General features: G+C 59.0%; 1 protein-coding gene across 1 annotated transcript in view; it reads right to left on the bottom strand.

Moving 5' to 3' along the window:
• Nucleotides 1–1,110: 1,110 nt before the first annotated feature.
• Nucleotides 1,111–12,304, bottom strand: part of HIC2 (HIC ZBTB transcriptional repressor 2) — a 35,412-nt gene continuing 24,218 nt past the window's right edge. Inside the window, exons 2-3 of the mRNA XM_003905266.4 lie at nucleotides 9,695–9,792; nucleotides 1,111–7,614 (exon numbers count right to left, since the gene is read on the bottom strand). Coding sequence (XP_003905315.1) covers nucleotides 5,793–7,614; nucleotides 9,695–9,720 — 1,848 coding nt within the window. The 5' untranslated portion in view covers nucleotides 9,721–9,792 and the 3' untranslated portion in view covers nucleotides 1,111–5,792. The remainder of the gene's footprint in view (nucleotides 7,615–9,694; nucleotides 9,793–12,304) is intronic.

Below are 12,304 nucleotides of genomic sequence, written 5' to 3'. Positions count from 1 at the left end.
ATGGGAGGCTGTGGTAGGAGGATCACTTGAGCCCAGGAGTTTGAGGTTACAGTAAGCTATGATCCACTGCACTCCAGCCTAGACAAAAGCTGGAGTAAATATATATATATGTAAACATAATTTTTTTTTTTACAATCTGACTACTTAATAGAAAGTTTGCCAACCTCTAGATCAAACTACACATTTGATAACTATTTGGTGGATATAAATTAGGGAGAAGAGAGTACAAATCAACTAAAATCCTTATTGAGAGTAACTCCAGACTCCAAAACAGAATGAATAAGACAGCAGTGTAAGAATACTATTTAGACACGTAGAGATAAATGCAGGAGAAAGTGCTAAAATAATTCAAAGTGATTCACATTATATAGTATGGGATGGAGTTGGGGAGACAAACTAGTTTTCGTTTTAAGCCTTTTTGAGAACCACTTAATTACTTAAATTCTATTCAGGAATTACTTTGATAAAGCCGAAAAATCATTTTAAATCCACTGAACAGAACTCACCAAGACTTACAGTATCTGCGCTCAAGCTCTTCTGGAGTCTGGGGTCACTGGGTTCATCTCCGGCTGCCAGGAGCCACCACGGATGCCTGTAGTCCCCTCCATTCCTGCTCCTCCTCCTGGGTCTTCACACTAGGATCCCCATTCTGGGTGGTCCTTGGGGATTATTAACCATTTTCCTTCCTCCCTCCCCTCCCCTCAGGCCAAGCAGCAGGAAGCAGCAGTGAGCAGAAGGGAACAGCCCTCGCCTTGCCCCAGCCCTTCCTCAGCCCCAACTCTGCCGCTCCAATGAGGGGTCCCGGGCACTGGACAGCCATCCTCCTCTTCCCAGTCACCAGGTCCATGCTGCTGTAACTGTGCACACATTGCTGCTTCCCAGACAGCCTCAGCTAACTCAGGCCAACACTGCCCAAGAGTATACTGACACCAAAGTGCCAGTCCACTGGCCCAGTGCACACCCCCAGGACCCACCAAGCACCTCACCACCAAGCACCACTGAATGGTGGCAAGCAGATGCCCATCCCAGACACCACCCTCCTAAGACTTAGAAGCCATGTCACTTTGCTAGAGAGAACAGCCAAAGCAGAAACTGGAGGTCCCACACCAGTTTTCAATCAAGCTTTTAATGAAAAGATCATAAAATAACAGTTTCTCATCGCTGTACATTAAGACTGCACACTTCTGAATGGAGAGATCAGTCGTTGGTGAATTGCTTTTCTTTCTATGACACTGGGCAGCTGTGTAGCTGCAGTTCTGACCTGAATTTATACAAACTCTCAAGGGACATGAACTCAATGTGACGAGTGACAGCGGCGGTGGCCAGTACAGGAGTGCGATCCCGGTGTCCCTCCCCCGTCCTGGGAAGGGCATAAAACAAAACATGATCCCTCTTCCAGTTCCAATTAAACAAAACAGCTATAACCCCATCCCTCCCCCCTCCCCTTCGAGGTATTTGCGAGAAATGAGCCAGTGCCCAACCTGGGCCCCCCCCCAGGTGGGGGAGGGCGGAGGGAAGCTAGTGATGGGTGGGGTAGAGAGGTTCCCCTCAGCACCTGGCCCCACGGGGCCCGCCAAGTGGAGGGTGGGAGCCCTGGGGATCCTCCCTACCCCAGTGAGGTCTGTTATGCAGCATTTTTGAGGTCAATAAATTACAGCAATAAATAGCAAGGTGAGGTAGGGGGAGGGGGTCCTGGTAGAAAGTTAAAGTGGGGTGACTGAAGCCGGGGCATCCTAGGAAGGGGGTCCTGGGCAGCCTCAGTTCCCACCGCTCATGCCCACCCCCACCCCGGCGTGGAATGTCAGACTGAGGCTCCAGTTAGGTCCCTCCCCAGCCCCTCACTCCTGGCATCTTGATTCACAGGTTCAGTAACATCTGCCCCGACGGGGTACTGGGAAATAGGAGGACCTTGGTCCCTTTAGGGGGCATGCCAGGGCTGAGAGCCCTTGTCTGCTGTAAGGCCTGGTGCCTTTGGCTTTTGTCCCCCACGCCTGGGGGGTGGACGGATGCAGCCTCCTGCTCCCTGAGCCCTGCCCTCCGGCTGCCCAGGCCTCACCCCAACTCAGGATGGCGGCAGGAGGGCAGGGGGTCAGCCTGCCCAGCGGCCCAGCCCGGATCGCACTCCTGCATGGGGTCTGAGGTCCAGTGAATACTGACAGGTTGGGGGAGTGGGTGGGCAGCCCGGCGCCCCCGAGTGGTGACGAACGGGAAACACACATGGCTGCCTGAGGTGGGGAAAGTCGATGCGGGTCCGGATTGCTCATTTCACAGGCTGAGGTGTATGGCTATGCTGCAAGTCTCTGAGATTCTTATTTGCTTAAAGGTTCATCTTTTCTCTTCCTTTTTTTTGCAATCCTGGAGGAGCCCTTGCTGGGGCTCGGTCCGGCGGGAGCGTGCAGTGGCGGAGCCCGGCCTGCCACCCGCTCACTCGCCCTAAGTCTGAGAAATAAATACATTCATCACTGCACAAACATATTGATACAAAAACAACACTGTTAAGAGTGTTTGCACCGTCTATGTTGGTAAGGACCAGACCCAGTCAGCCCCCTCTGCTGTCTGGGGTGGGGTTAGGGGTTCCCACTCCTGGGGACCCACCAGAGTCGACTGAGCCGTGCAAAGGTCCCGGCTTTTTGGCTTGAGTGGGACCCTCACATCAACCCATCCCCGAGGGTCACGGGCAGAGCAGCAGGGGACCCAAGCCCAGACTCAGGTCCTGTGGCCAGAACTGACGGCCATCCCCGTGTAGGCTAGCTGGTCAGGACCAGCGTGGTCCGGCCAGAGGGCCTTGGGGGTTGGTCAGCACGGGCCCAAGCTCTTTGGTGCCAGCTGGGCTTGGAGGGGCCCTGGGAATGGGGACGAGGGTTCAGGTGACTCCAGGGAGGCTTCCAGTCCCTTCCCCAGTCCCAGGGCTGCCCTTCTCTGCTCGTGAACCACTCCAGGGCCAACTCAGAAGGGCTTCCAGCAGCAGGGGAGGGTTCCCTGGACTGGCCTTACAGCTGCTGAGGTCTGAAACTGTAAAAGCTTATGTAAACAATGAGATAAATATATTAGTATCTTTTTTCTGAGCCCATGGAGGTTCCATACTCATTCAAAATGTGCTTTGGTTTAAAAAATAGGCTTTGTGAATTTGGGTATGAGCTTATTTTTTTTTCTTTTTTCTTTGTTTATCCTCTCTTTCCTACATGATATCTGCTATTTTCTGATTCCTGTTTCTCCGAAACATTCAGGAATTAAGTGACGAACGCAGAGAACTGTGAGCCGCCTTGGCCTCCAATAACCCAGTTTCCTTGTGAGGCTCTTAACATCTCCACACACACACACTCGCACACACCCAACGTGGAAATCAAAGGAAAAAGAAAACAAAGCCAAATGTTGTGTTAATCCCGCCCTGTCCCAAAAACCCTTAAAGTCTTAAATAGGAAACTAGTGTTCTGCTTTCTCATTAAAATACAGAAAAGGCTCGATACAATACTAAGGTGGGTACAATACTATGTCGCACAAACGTCGTTGAGTGAGGGGCCTCTGCTCCCAGTCCCTGAAGTTCTGCAAAGGAATCACCTACTTTCACAAGTCACCTCACAGATGCGGCTGCCCACAGCCCGGGAGGCCACGCACACGGCCAGGTGTGTGCACATTTCCCGTGCGGTACAGACTTTGTGTCACGTGGCTTAAGTGCTGATGGGGTGGGGTGGGGTCAGGACAGCGGGGGCGCCCTGAGTAAGGGTGGAGTCCATGGGTCTCCTCCCCCCAGGTCCCCAGCCTGACTTGCTGGAACCTGAGACCCAGGGCCCAGTTCTGTTTCCCACCACCAGGAGGGAAGAAGGGCCGTCTCAGGCTGGGATCACCACAGGGAGGGCTCAGCCAGGAGCCTCATCTGCCCGACTCCCTCACCCCAAACACGCCGCTCCCCACTTCGGTCCCTGAACTCAGGCTCTGTTTTTAGCTGGAGGGTCTCTAGAGGGGTGGGGGTAGGGGATGACTGTATTTTTTTGGTCTAAACTTAAAATAGAGTGAAAAGAGAAAACAAACAAAAAATGGTGAAGCAAGATGACGATAAAGCCTGCCGGCCCAGCCCCACAGCTCCAGCTGGCTGAAGACAATGGGACTGAGATCAGCAACCTTGGTCTGGCCTTGAGAGCCCACTTCGGGGCCCATGGAAGTATCTGAGGCTGGCTGAGGAAGCCCAAGATGAGGGGCGAGAGGTTGGCCCCTAGACGGTCACCGGGGGCCAGGACTGCTCAGGGAAGTGCAATCCCTGTTCCCCAGAGGGCCCTGTGGTCAGCTGTCTCAAGCTCAAACTCTTGCAGGAATGGAGGGTGGGAGTGGCAGGATGAGGGCTCACTTCTGCCTCACCCTGGCCGGGAGCTGCAAAGAACTGCCCCCCTCCTCATGGCTCCCGTCAGCACCCAGTACCTGGCTCCAGGCTGGGGCCTCACACACCTCCCCTATGCCACAAACAGAGGTTCGTGTTCCTGGGTTGCCAGGGTCCCCTCGGGGTGCATGTGGCCCAAGGCTCAAAGGGAAAACACAGGTGAGCTGCAGGCACTGGGCCACTCGGCACCCTGCTGGCTCCTGCACACGACTTCCTGGGCGCTTGTCAAGGGCTTCCACTGCCAGTCACCAACATATTGTTGTCATGAATTCAAGAGGTAGCAAAAGGTCAGAAATCTCCACCTTGTTCAGTGAGGAAGCAGGGAAAGCAAAACGTCTGCCCATGCATACGGCACACACCACACAGACACACACACACACACACACACACGCGCACACACAAAAATGAAAACGAGTACCGACGGCCCCGGCATCGAGTCCAGCCTCCCCCCACCCCCCGGAACCCCAGACCTTCCAGTTCAAACAGTCACATAAACGTTACACTGGTTTTTCTCTTAATAAAAAACAAGTACCTCTAAACAAAGAATATTCCTTGGAAACTACAGGAAAAGCACTCTCTCCTGAGGCAGCCGAGGCAGGGCTCAGGGACCAGGGAAGCCTTTGGGCAAGAAGGGCTTCTGGGGCCTGGAGAGGTGGCGCACCAGCACCCCTGCAGCGCCAGAGCCGGGGGACGCGCAGGAGGGCCAGCGGCCCCTGTTACATTCAGTCTTCAGACCCAGGCTCAGCCCCAGAGGGGGCGGGAAGAAAATAAGCTATTGTTTGTTTTGGTTTAAAGAACAAAAATCAAAAAGAAAAACAGAGGAGCAGATCAGTAGGAATAACAGCAACACAGGCCCAGAGGGCTCTTTAGTTGTAGAGAGGTAGGCGGTGGGGTCACCCTGACTGTCCCAGCGCCAGTGAGCAGTGCCACCCTGGCTCAAGGAGGGAGGGATCTGCACCCCCAGCACCTGTTCCCTGCAGAACCAGGGCCGCACGCGCCCGCACAGACACAAGCACACACACAGACACGGCTAGCGGGGTGGGGCCTGCTCCTGACACCACCCTGGCCGTGGCCAGCGTCCCACTGCCCTCTTTCTCCAAGCCGCCTGCAGCAAAGGGACCAGGTCCCAGCGAGACCCACGTGACCCAGCCCACAGGCCCTGCGGTGGCCCCCGCGGGGAGCTGGGGGCCTGGGTGGGATGGGGAGGTAGACGGGCTGGGACCCCTGGCTTCCCTCCTCTCGGCTCTGCTTGGTACAGACTGTTGATTAAAGCTCTGGGTGTGGGCAGTGGGGGCCAGAGGGGCCACCCGGAGCCTCCACTGGACCCAGGGTCTCGCCCCTGCCGCTGCATCACCTCGCTTCTCCTTCCATGGGTTCCCGGGGAGCAAGGTGGCAGAGGGTGCCCGCGGGTCTTTGGCTTCTAGGAGGGGGAAGTGTGCATGCGCAGGTGGCTGATGAGGTTGCGCTGCTGGGTGAACTTGCCCCCGCACAGCTGGCACTCGTAAGGCTTCTCGCCCGAGTGCACACGCATGTGCTCGGTGAGGCGGTACTGGCGGGTGAAGCGCATGCCACACTCATCGCAGGCAAAGGGCTTCAGGCCCAGGTGGCTCCGCATGTGGCGCGTCATGGTGCCGCGCTGCGTGAACATCTTGCCACAGATGTTGCAGGGGAAGGGCCGCGTCAGCCAGTGCGTCTTCTCGTGCTGCCGCAGCGTGGCTGGGTCCTTGTAGGTCTTCTCACAGACCGAACACTTGAAGGGCCGGGGCTCAGCCGCGTAGGCCGCGCTGGGCGCTGACAGGTCCTCGGCCTCCTCCTCGGCACCCCCACTGCCTGTCTCGTAGGCCCCCTCTTCCTTGATGAACAGCTCTTCCTCCGTGTGAGTCTCCACGTGCGCGTTGAGCTGCTCGGAGCTGGGGAAGCCCTTGGCGCAGGGGATGCACACGTACAAGTTGTCCCCATAGGACACTGTCTCGTAGCCCTCCTGCCGGTACATGTAGTGGGCGCTGGCGTGGCCGCTGCCCCCCTCGCTCCCGCTCTGCGCGCTATCTTCACTTGCATCCTTGCCGTTTTCCTCCTCCTCCTTGCAGGGGTAAGGGGGCTCCCCATAGGGCCCGCTAGGGCCAGCCCCACCAGCCAGGATACCATTGGGAACCCTGTCCCCGACCCCCTCGCCCTCCTCTCCCGGGCAGGGACCCTTGGGCCCCGCTTCTCTCCGCTCAAAGGGGGAGCCAGCCACAGGCTCCTTCTTGCCCCACTCCTTCTTCCGAGTGGAGTGCCGGAGGCTCTTCCGAGGCTGCCCGCCAGGTGCCTCCAGCAGGCTCAGGTGGTTGTCCTCGGCCCCCTCCAGATCCATGGGCTCATCGGGGGTGCCCCCCAGCTCAGAATAAGAGGCACTGTTGGCAACGGGAGGGGCAGAGGCCACAGGGGGCGACCCATGTTGGCTGTCGCTCAGTTGGGCTGGGTCATCAGGAGTGAGGTGGGGACCTGGCGTGGCAGGAGGCAAGGGTGGGCTTTTCTTGGACAGGTCCAAGCCCAGCTCCTGCTCGCAGCCCCCACTGCTCCCGTTGGTGCTGCTGCTGCAGCCCCCCAGGCCCACCTCCCCGCCAGCTGGACAAACGGCCCGGCCCAGACCTTGCACGCTATCCTGGTTAGAGCCACCAAGAAAGAGCTCATCGTCTGAGCCTTTGGCTTGCGGGAGCTCCTGGGGGGCGTGGGCCCCCTTGCGCCCATCCACGAGCCCGTGATACCGAGCCTGGATGACGGAGGCCGTGGACAGCCGCTGGCTGCGGGGGGGTCGCCCTATGCCGGCAGCCCCCGCCCGCCCAGAGCCAAAGGGCTTGCCGGCTCGCTTGAGTTTGCGGCGGCAGAGGGCTGCCAACTCGGGCAGCTGGAGGTAGCTGGCGGCAGTGAGGAGAGTGCTGAAGTTGGGCTCGGCTGGCTGGTCACTGGGCAGCAGCTTGCCTGTGTAGATGAAGTCCAAGATCTGCTGGAACACCGTGGAGCTGACCATGTCTGTGTCCAGGTTGATGAGGTTGTCGTGCAGGACCAGGGACTTGAAGTAGATGCTGCTGGCGGCCAGGACGTTCTTGTGGGCCCGGAAGATGGAGTTCTCCACCATGATGATGACGTCACACAGGAAGCCCTTGGTCCTCTGCTGGTTCAGCTGCAGCAGGAGCTGCTTCGAGTGGCTGGGCAGCTCCATGTCGGGCCCCATGTCCCCGCGCCCTGCCCACGCGCACCACCTGTGGGCAAGAACAGGCATGCACGCGTCAGATGACTGGGACACTCGGACCAGGGCTCTGGGGCAGGGTGGGGCTCGACAAGGCAAAGTGCCTCAGAACTTACCCCACACAGGGCAGCAGCCCCTGTGGCACAGTACACGGCACATAAGCCCACAATGCCCCCTGCATGCAGGCGTAGTATATGTGTCCCCTCACTGAGGACTCAAACTGAGAAGGGACAGAGGCCCCTGCCCCATTTGCACTAATAAGAAAATGGAGGTGGAGGGTGATGAGGTGACAAATAGAGAAACAGGGATTTGCATTTGGTTTCACAGCCCAGGCTACTGTCTCTACACTAAATGAAGTCGATGACACACCCTCAGGCACCAGAAGGGGACCCAAAAATGACCAGCAGATGGCTTTAAACTTAAGAAAGCAGAGACCTCCCTGAGAGGAGCTTGTCTTGAAAGCTGGCAAAAATCCCCCAAAACTAAATGTTCCCTTTGAAATACGGCAGGGCCCAAATCAAACTGCCAGCAGCCATGTGGCTGCCTCCCAGATGCTGCAGTCGGCCTGCAGCGCCGCCTCTCCCCAAGGCCCTGGGCCACCTTGCACTCTGGGCGGGTGACAAGTGCTGCCCCAGCCTGGGCTTCCAGGTACCAAGCAGGAAAGGCAGTCTGGGCCAAACACCTGGCACCACCTGAACCCTCCATCCTCTCTAGGAAGGGCAGCGCCATCTGGGCCTAGGAAAGTTGGCCAGCTGGCCTCCGTCACACAGACTGGCACAGGCGCTAACCGAGTTCAGTAAGCAAGAAACACACCGACGCCACTGGTCTCTGCAGGAACCCTGCCAGCCCAGGTGTATTTCTGCTTGTGCGGCAGCAAGCCATGGGGTTTCGAGAGCGGGTGCTCCTCACCACGCTTCCCATACCCACTGAGCAGCTTCCTCTGCCATGGACCAGGCACCCCACAGTGGGAATGCAAGGGCAGCACACACGGGTGCACAGTGGGCACCAGATGGACCCCAAGGGGGAAGAGAGAAATGCTGCTCCAAGGGAAGAGGCAAGGACTGTGGCCGGCAGTGTACAGAATGACTCTGGAATGTTCTGAATGACTCAAAGCCATCCTCAGCCCTAAGCCCAACTCCCCAGTGCAAAACACAGTACCCTCAGCTCCATCCTCTCACCCCTACCAGAGCCCCTCAGAGAACGGCTCAGCAGGAGGGTTCTGGGGAAGGCATGCCAGTGTACAGGTGGCCACCTGTGCCCTGGACAGGCTCACAAGCTTCCACAGGGCAGGGGGCCAGTGGAGACAGGAACTTTCCTCACTGACTCACGGCTGCTGGACAACTGAGCAGCGGGGCCCACAGGCAGCTCTGAGCCTCACAGTTCAGGGTCCAGACTCTCAGCAGCTGAACTACTCTCAGCCGCTGCCCTCTGGGATCTACTGCCCCTCCCAGAGTGTCCAGCCCTGCCTCCCAGAGCAGAGCCTTGGAAAGGGTCCCACCCTACCCAACCTTCCCATGACAGAAACTCTCCCCAGCCCCATGCCTGCCCTTGTTTGCAAAGACAAAGGAAAACCCTAACATTCACAGGCCCCTGAAGGTGCCGGAGCTCAATGTGAACACGCAAGAGTGCAACATAGCCTGGAACACCACTGGCACTCAGAGCCTAACAGCAAGAGGCAGCAAGCACCTGCAGGGGCTCTCTGCCTAGCAGCCCAGCCCACAGCAGCTCAGAAGGGTGCTCACAGGCTGAAGACTTCATGAACCAATCCTCCTCTGCTCCCTGGCCCCTCAATCCACCAGGCAGGGACAAAGAGCCCCCAAGGTGTGGCTTCCACACTGGGCCCCAGTAACCGCTTAGCTCCCAGAAAACATCAGTGCCGGCTCTGCCAGCGCCCAGACACCTGGTACCCTGAGACTGGCAAGGAGGCTGGCAGAGGGCAGTAGCCCCCAGGCTCCCTCCACACTGCCCAGTGCTGCGTGCACACAAAGGACCACGGGTCAGACAGCGATAGAGGCTGAGCTGTGGGGCTGTGCGCCACCCAGAAAGCTCCGGGGAAAGGGGCCAGTGGCGGTCCTCCCTCCCCTGCGCCTCACCGGAATGCCAAGGGCCCAGACACCATGTGAGCAGCAGCCAGCGGGGGGGGGCCTCCTGAGCGCGTGGCCTTCCTGGGGGCGCATCAATGCCTGGTCACCTGGGGAAGAGAAGACGAACACAGTCACCCAGACAGCCATCAGCGAAGAAGAGAGGGAAGGGCGATGAAGGGAAGCACCTGGGGGTCTCTGGCTGGGGCACCAGGGGCAGCCCAGCAGGAGACTGTGGCCACAGAGCCACAGTTGTCCCTTCTGACAACCAGGAAAAGTAAAGACCAGGGAACAGGTCTAGGGAGGTCAGAGGGTGCGGTACCTCCCCCTCTAACACACACAGGAGATTATGGACACCCAGGGGTCACCTAGGCCAGGGGGCGCTGGTGGCAGACACACAATTCCTGGCCTGTGGGTGTGGTGGCAGGAGGCCTGGGCAGGGCCCTTCCCAGGCTGGTCACATTTACATAACAAAAGGTCAAAATTGGAGCCACTTGTGCAAGGCTATTTATAAGAACCAGTCTCAACCGCTTCTGGCTCCCCTGTTTCTTCCCTTCCTGATCTACTCTTACCCCCTCCCTGCCCAGAGGGCCCAGCCCCCTAGCCAGACCACATGGCCTTCCCTCTCCAGAGGTTTCACTGCCTAAGGGCTCGCCCAAGCTGCAGGCCTGGGCTTTCAATACCGGCCCACCAAACCCTTGGGCAGCTGCCACCAGCAAAGGGCGGGCTCCCTCCCACCCCCAGAGCTCTGGGTCCTGAGGGAGGGGGGATCCTGAGGTGGTGGGTCCTTGCACCCCACACCTGCCAGCCTGGGCCCCCATGGAACAGAGCCGGGGTCAGGGAGGGGGGCGTGCAGTGGCCCGTCTGCGTTTCCCCTTCCCCCACTCCACCCCCAGGGCCAGGGAGGCTCAGCAGGTCCCTCAGGAATGTGACCAGACCCGGGGTGCCGGCCCAGGGTTGGGAGGCCTAGGCTGAAGCCGGCCAGCTGTCTCTCCAGCCCCTAGTGCAGCTCCCCTCTGGGTGGGGGGTGTGAGGGGAGGGGTGCATGGCTGGTCCAGGACCCCACCAAAGGCCCAGAGGGCAGCAGAACCAGCTCTGTTGGCAGGAAGCCCAAGGGCGTCGGTAGTTAGCGAGGGTTGGACCTGGTGGGCTAACGCTGGGCTGAGGCCAGTCAGGCAGGGGCCACTGAAACACTGGCGGGAGCAGTCAGAAAACTGGATAGAGGGTCTCGGTGGCACACTGGAGACAATCAGACACCATCATCCAGCCCTGTGCCACTTTACCTGCTCCCCAACCACTGCCCCTCTGGACCCAGTCAACCAGAGCCCTGCTGGGCAGAGCGTCTGCCAAACTCCGCAACCAGGGGTCACCTGACTTTGCCAGAGGCCAGGCCAGCTACTGGATGCCACGCAGGGAGTGGGTGGTAGAACAGGACTGGGGGGCACCTGAGTGCCATGGGGGTGGGAACACCCTCCATCAGTGCCCACTGCCTGGCCCTGACAGGCACTTCACAAGCCCAGGCTAGGACTAGGTCTCTCCACCAAGGAAGGATGGCCCCAGGCTGGGTCAGCTGTCACACAGAACAGGGCAGGGCTCCTCCCTGCGCCCTCCACTTGAGGCAAGGGTGTCAGAGCCACTTGCAGAAAGTTCACAGCAAGCAAAATGCCACCATGCCTGCCATCTACACCAGCTGGGCTGAGTCTGGGCCACGTCTAGGCCACCACTGTGTCTGCAAGCAGCAATGCAGCCTCACCCCATGGAGGGGTGGGGGGTGGCACACGCCATTCTGCTGCAAAACCCCTACTAAGCACTGCTCTTTCCTTCTCAGCCACAGAGCTCTGCCCTACCCGCTCACCGCTGGGCATGAAACAGCAAGCGCCTACCCTGGAGGACCCCGCCTGGGGAGTGCCAGGTAACTAGAAACACAGCTCTGGGCGCTGGCCCGGATGCTGGTGCCCAGCCCTGGCAGCAGCTGACTGCAGGCTGCGATGAGGATGCCGCCTGGCACCCAGCAGCCCCTGGCAGCAGGCCCGGGCAGCAGGCCTATCAGCCCCAAGGCTAGCACGCCCAGCCCTGGCCTACTGCCCGGCCAGAACGCTAGCTCCCAGGACGCCCAGGATCTGGGGCAGTGGGGCAGCAGGCCTGGGCTATCGGGGCCAGCTGGGCATTCGCCTAAGGCTGTGACCCGTCGCCTCCCTGGGACAGAGCCTTCAGGGGTCCAGGGGAGAGGCAAGAAGGGTAGCACAGAAACTATCTCCCCAGTTAGGATCCCTTAGCTTCAGGATCCCCCCTGTAGATGGACTGGCCCCAGCTGGGAAGGGCAAGAACCCCAGCAGCTGGAGGGAGGGCCAGCTCTCTCTGGGGAACCCAGAAGGTCTGCAGGAAGGAACACAAAGCCTCTGGGTTACCTTCCCAGGCCTTCTGTTAGAGCAGACGCACGGCCCTGTTTACGGAACTGTCAACACGTAACTGCTCTCCTTTCCTTCCCCTCCCAGTGCCTGCCACTAAAAAGCCAGAAAGCCATGTCCCCGAACACTGAGGGCAGGCCCAGGGCCCAGGCAGGCGCTAGGGGGCTGGAACACGCCAGCCTCTCAAGCCACTGGTGGCACATGCCCAAGCCCT

The sequence above is a fragment of the Papio anubis genome, chromosome 16 (assembly GCF_008728515.1).
Source record: "Papio anubis isolate 15944 chromosome 16, Panubis1.0, whole genome shotgun sequence".
Classification (NCBI taxonomy): Eukaryota; Metazoa; Chordata; class Mammalia; order Primates; family Cercopithecidae; genus Papio; species Papio anubis.
This window is presented reverse-complemented; position numbering and strand designations above follow the sequence as displayed.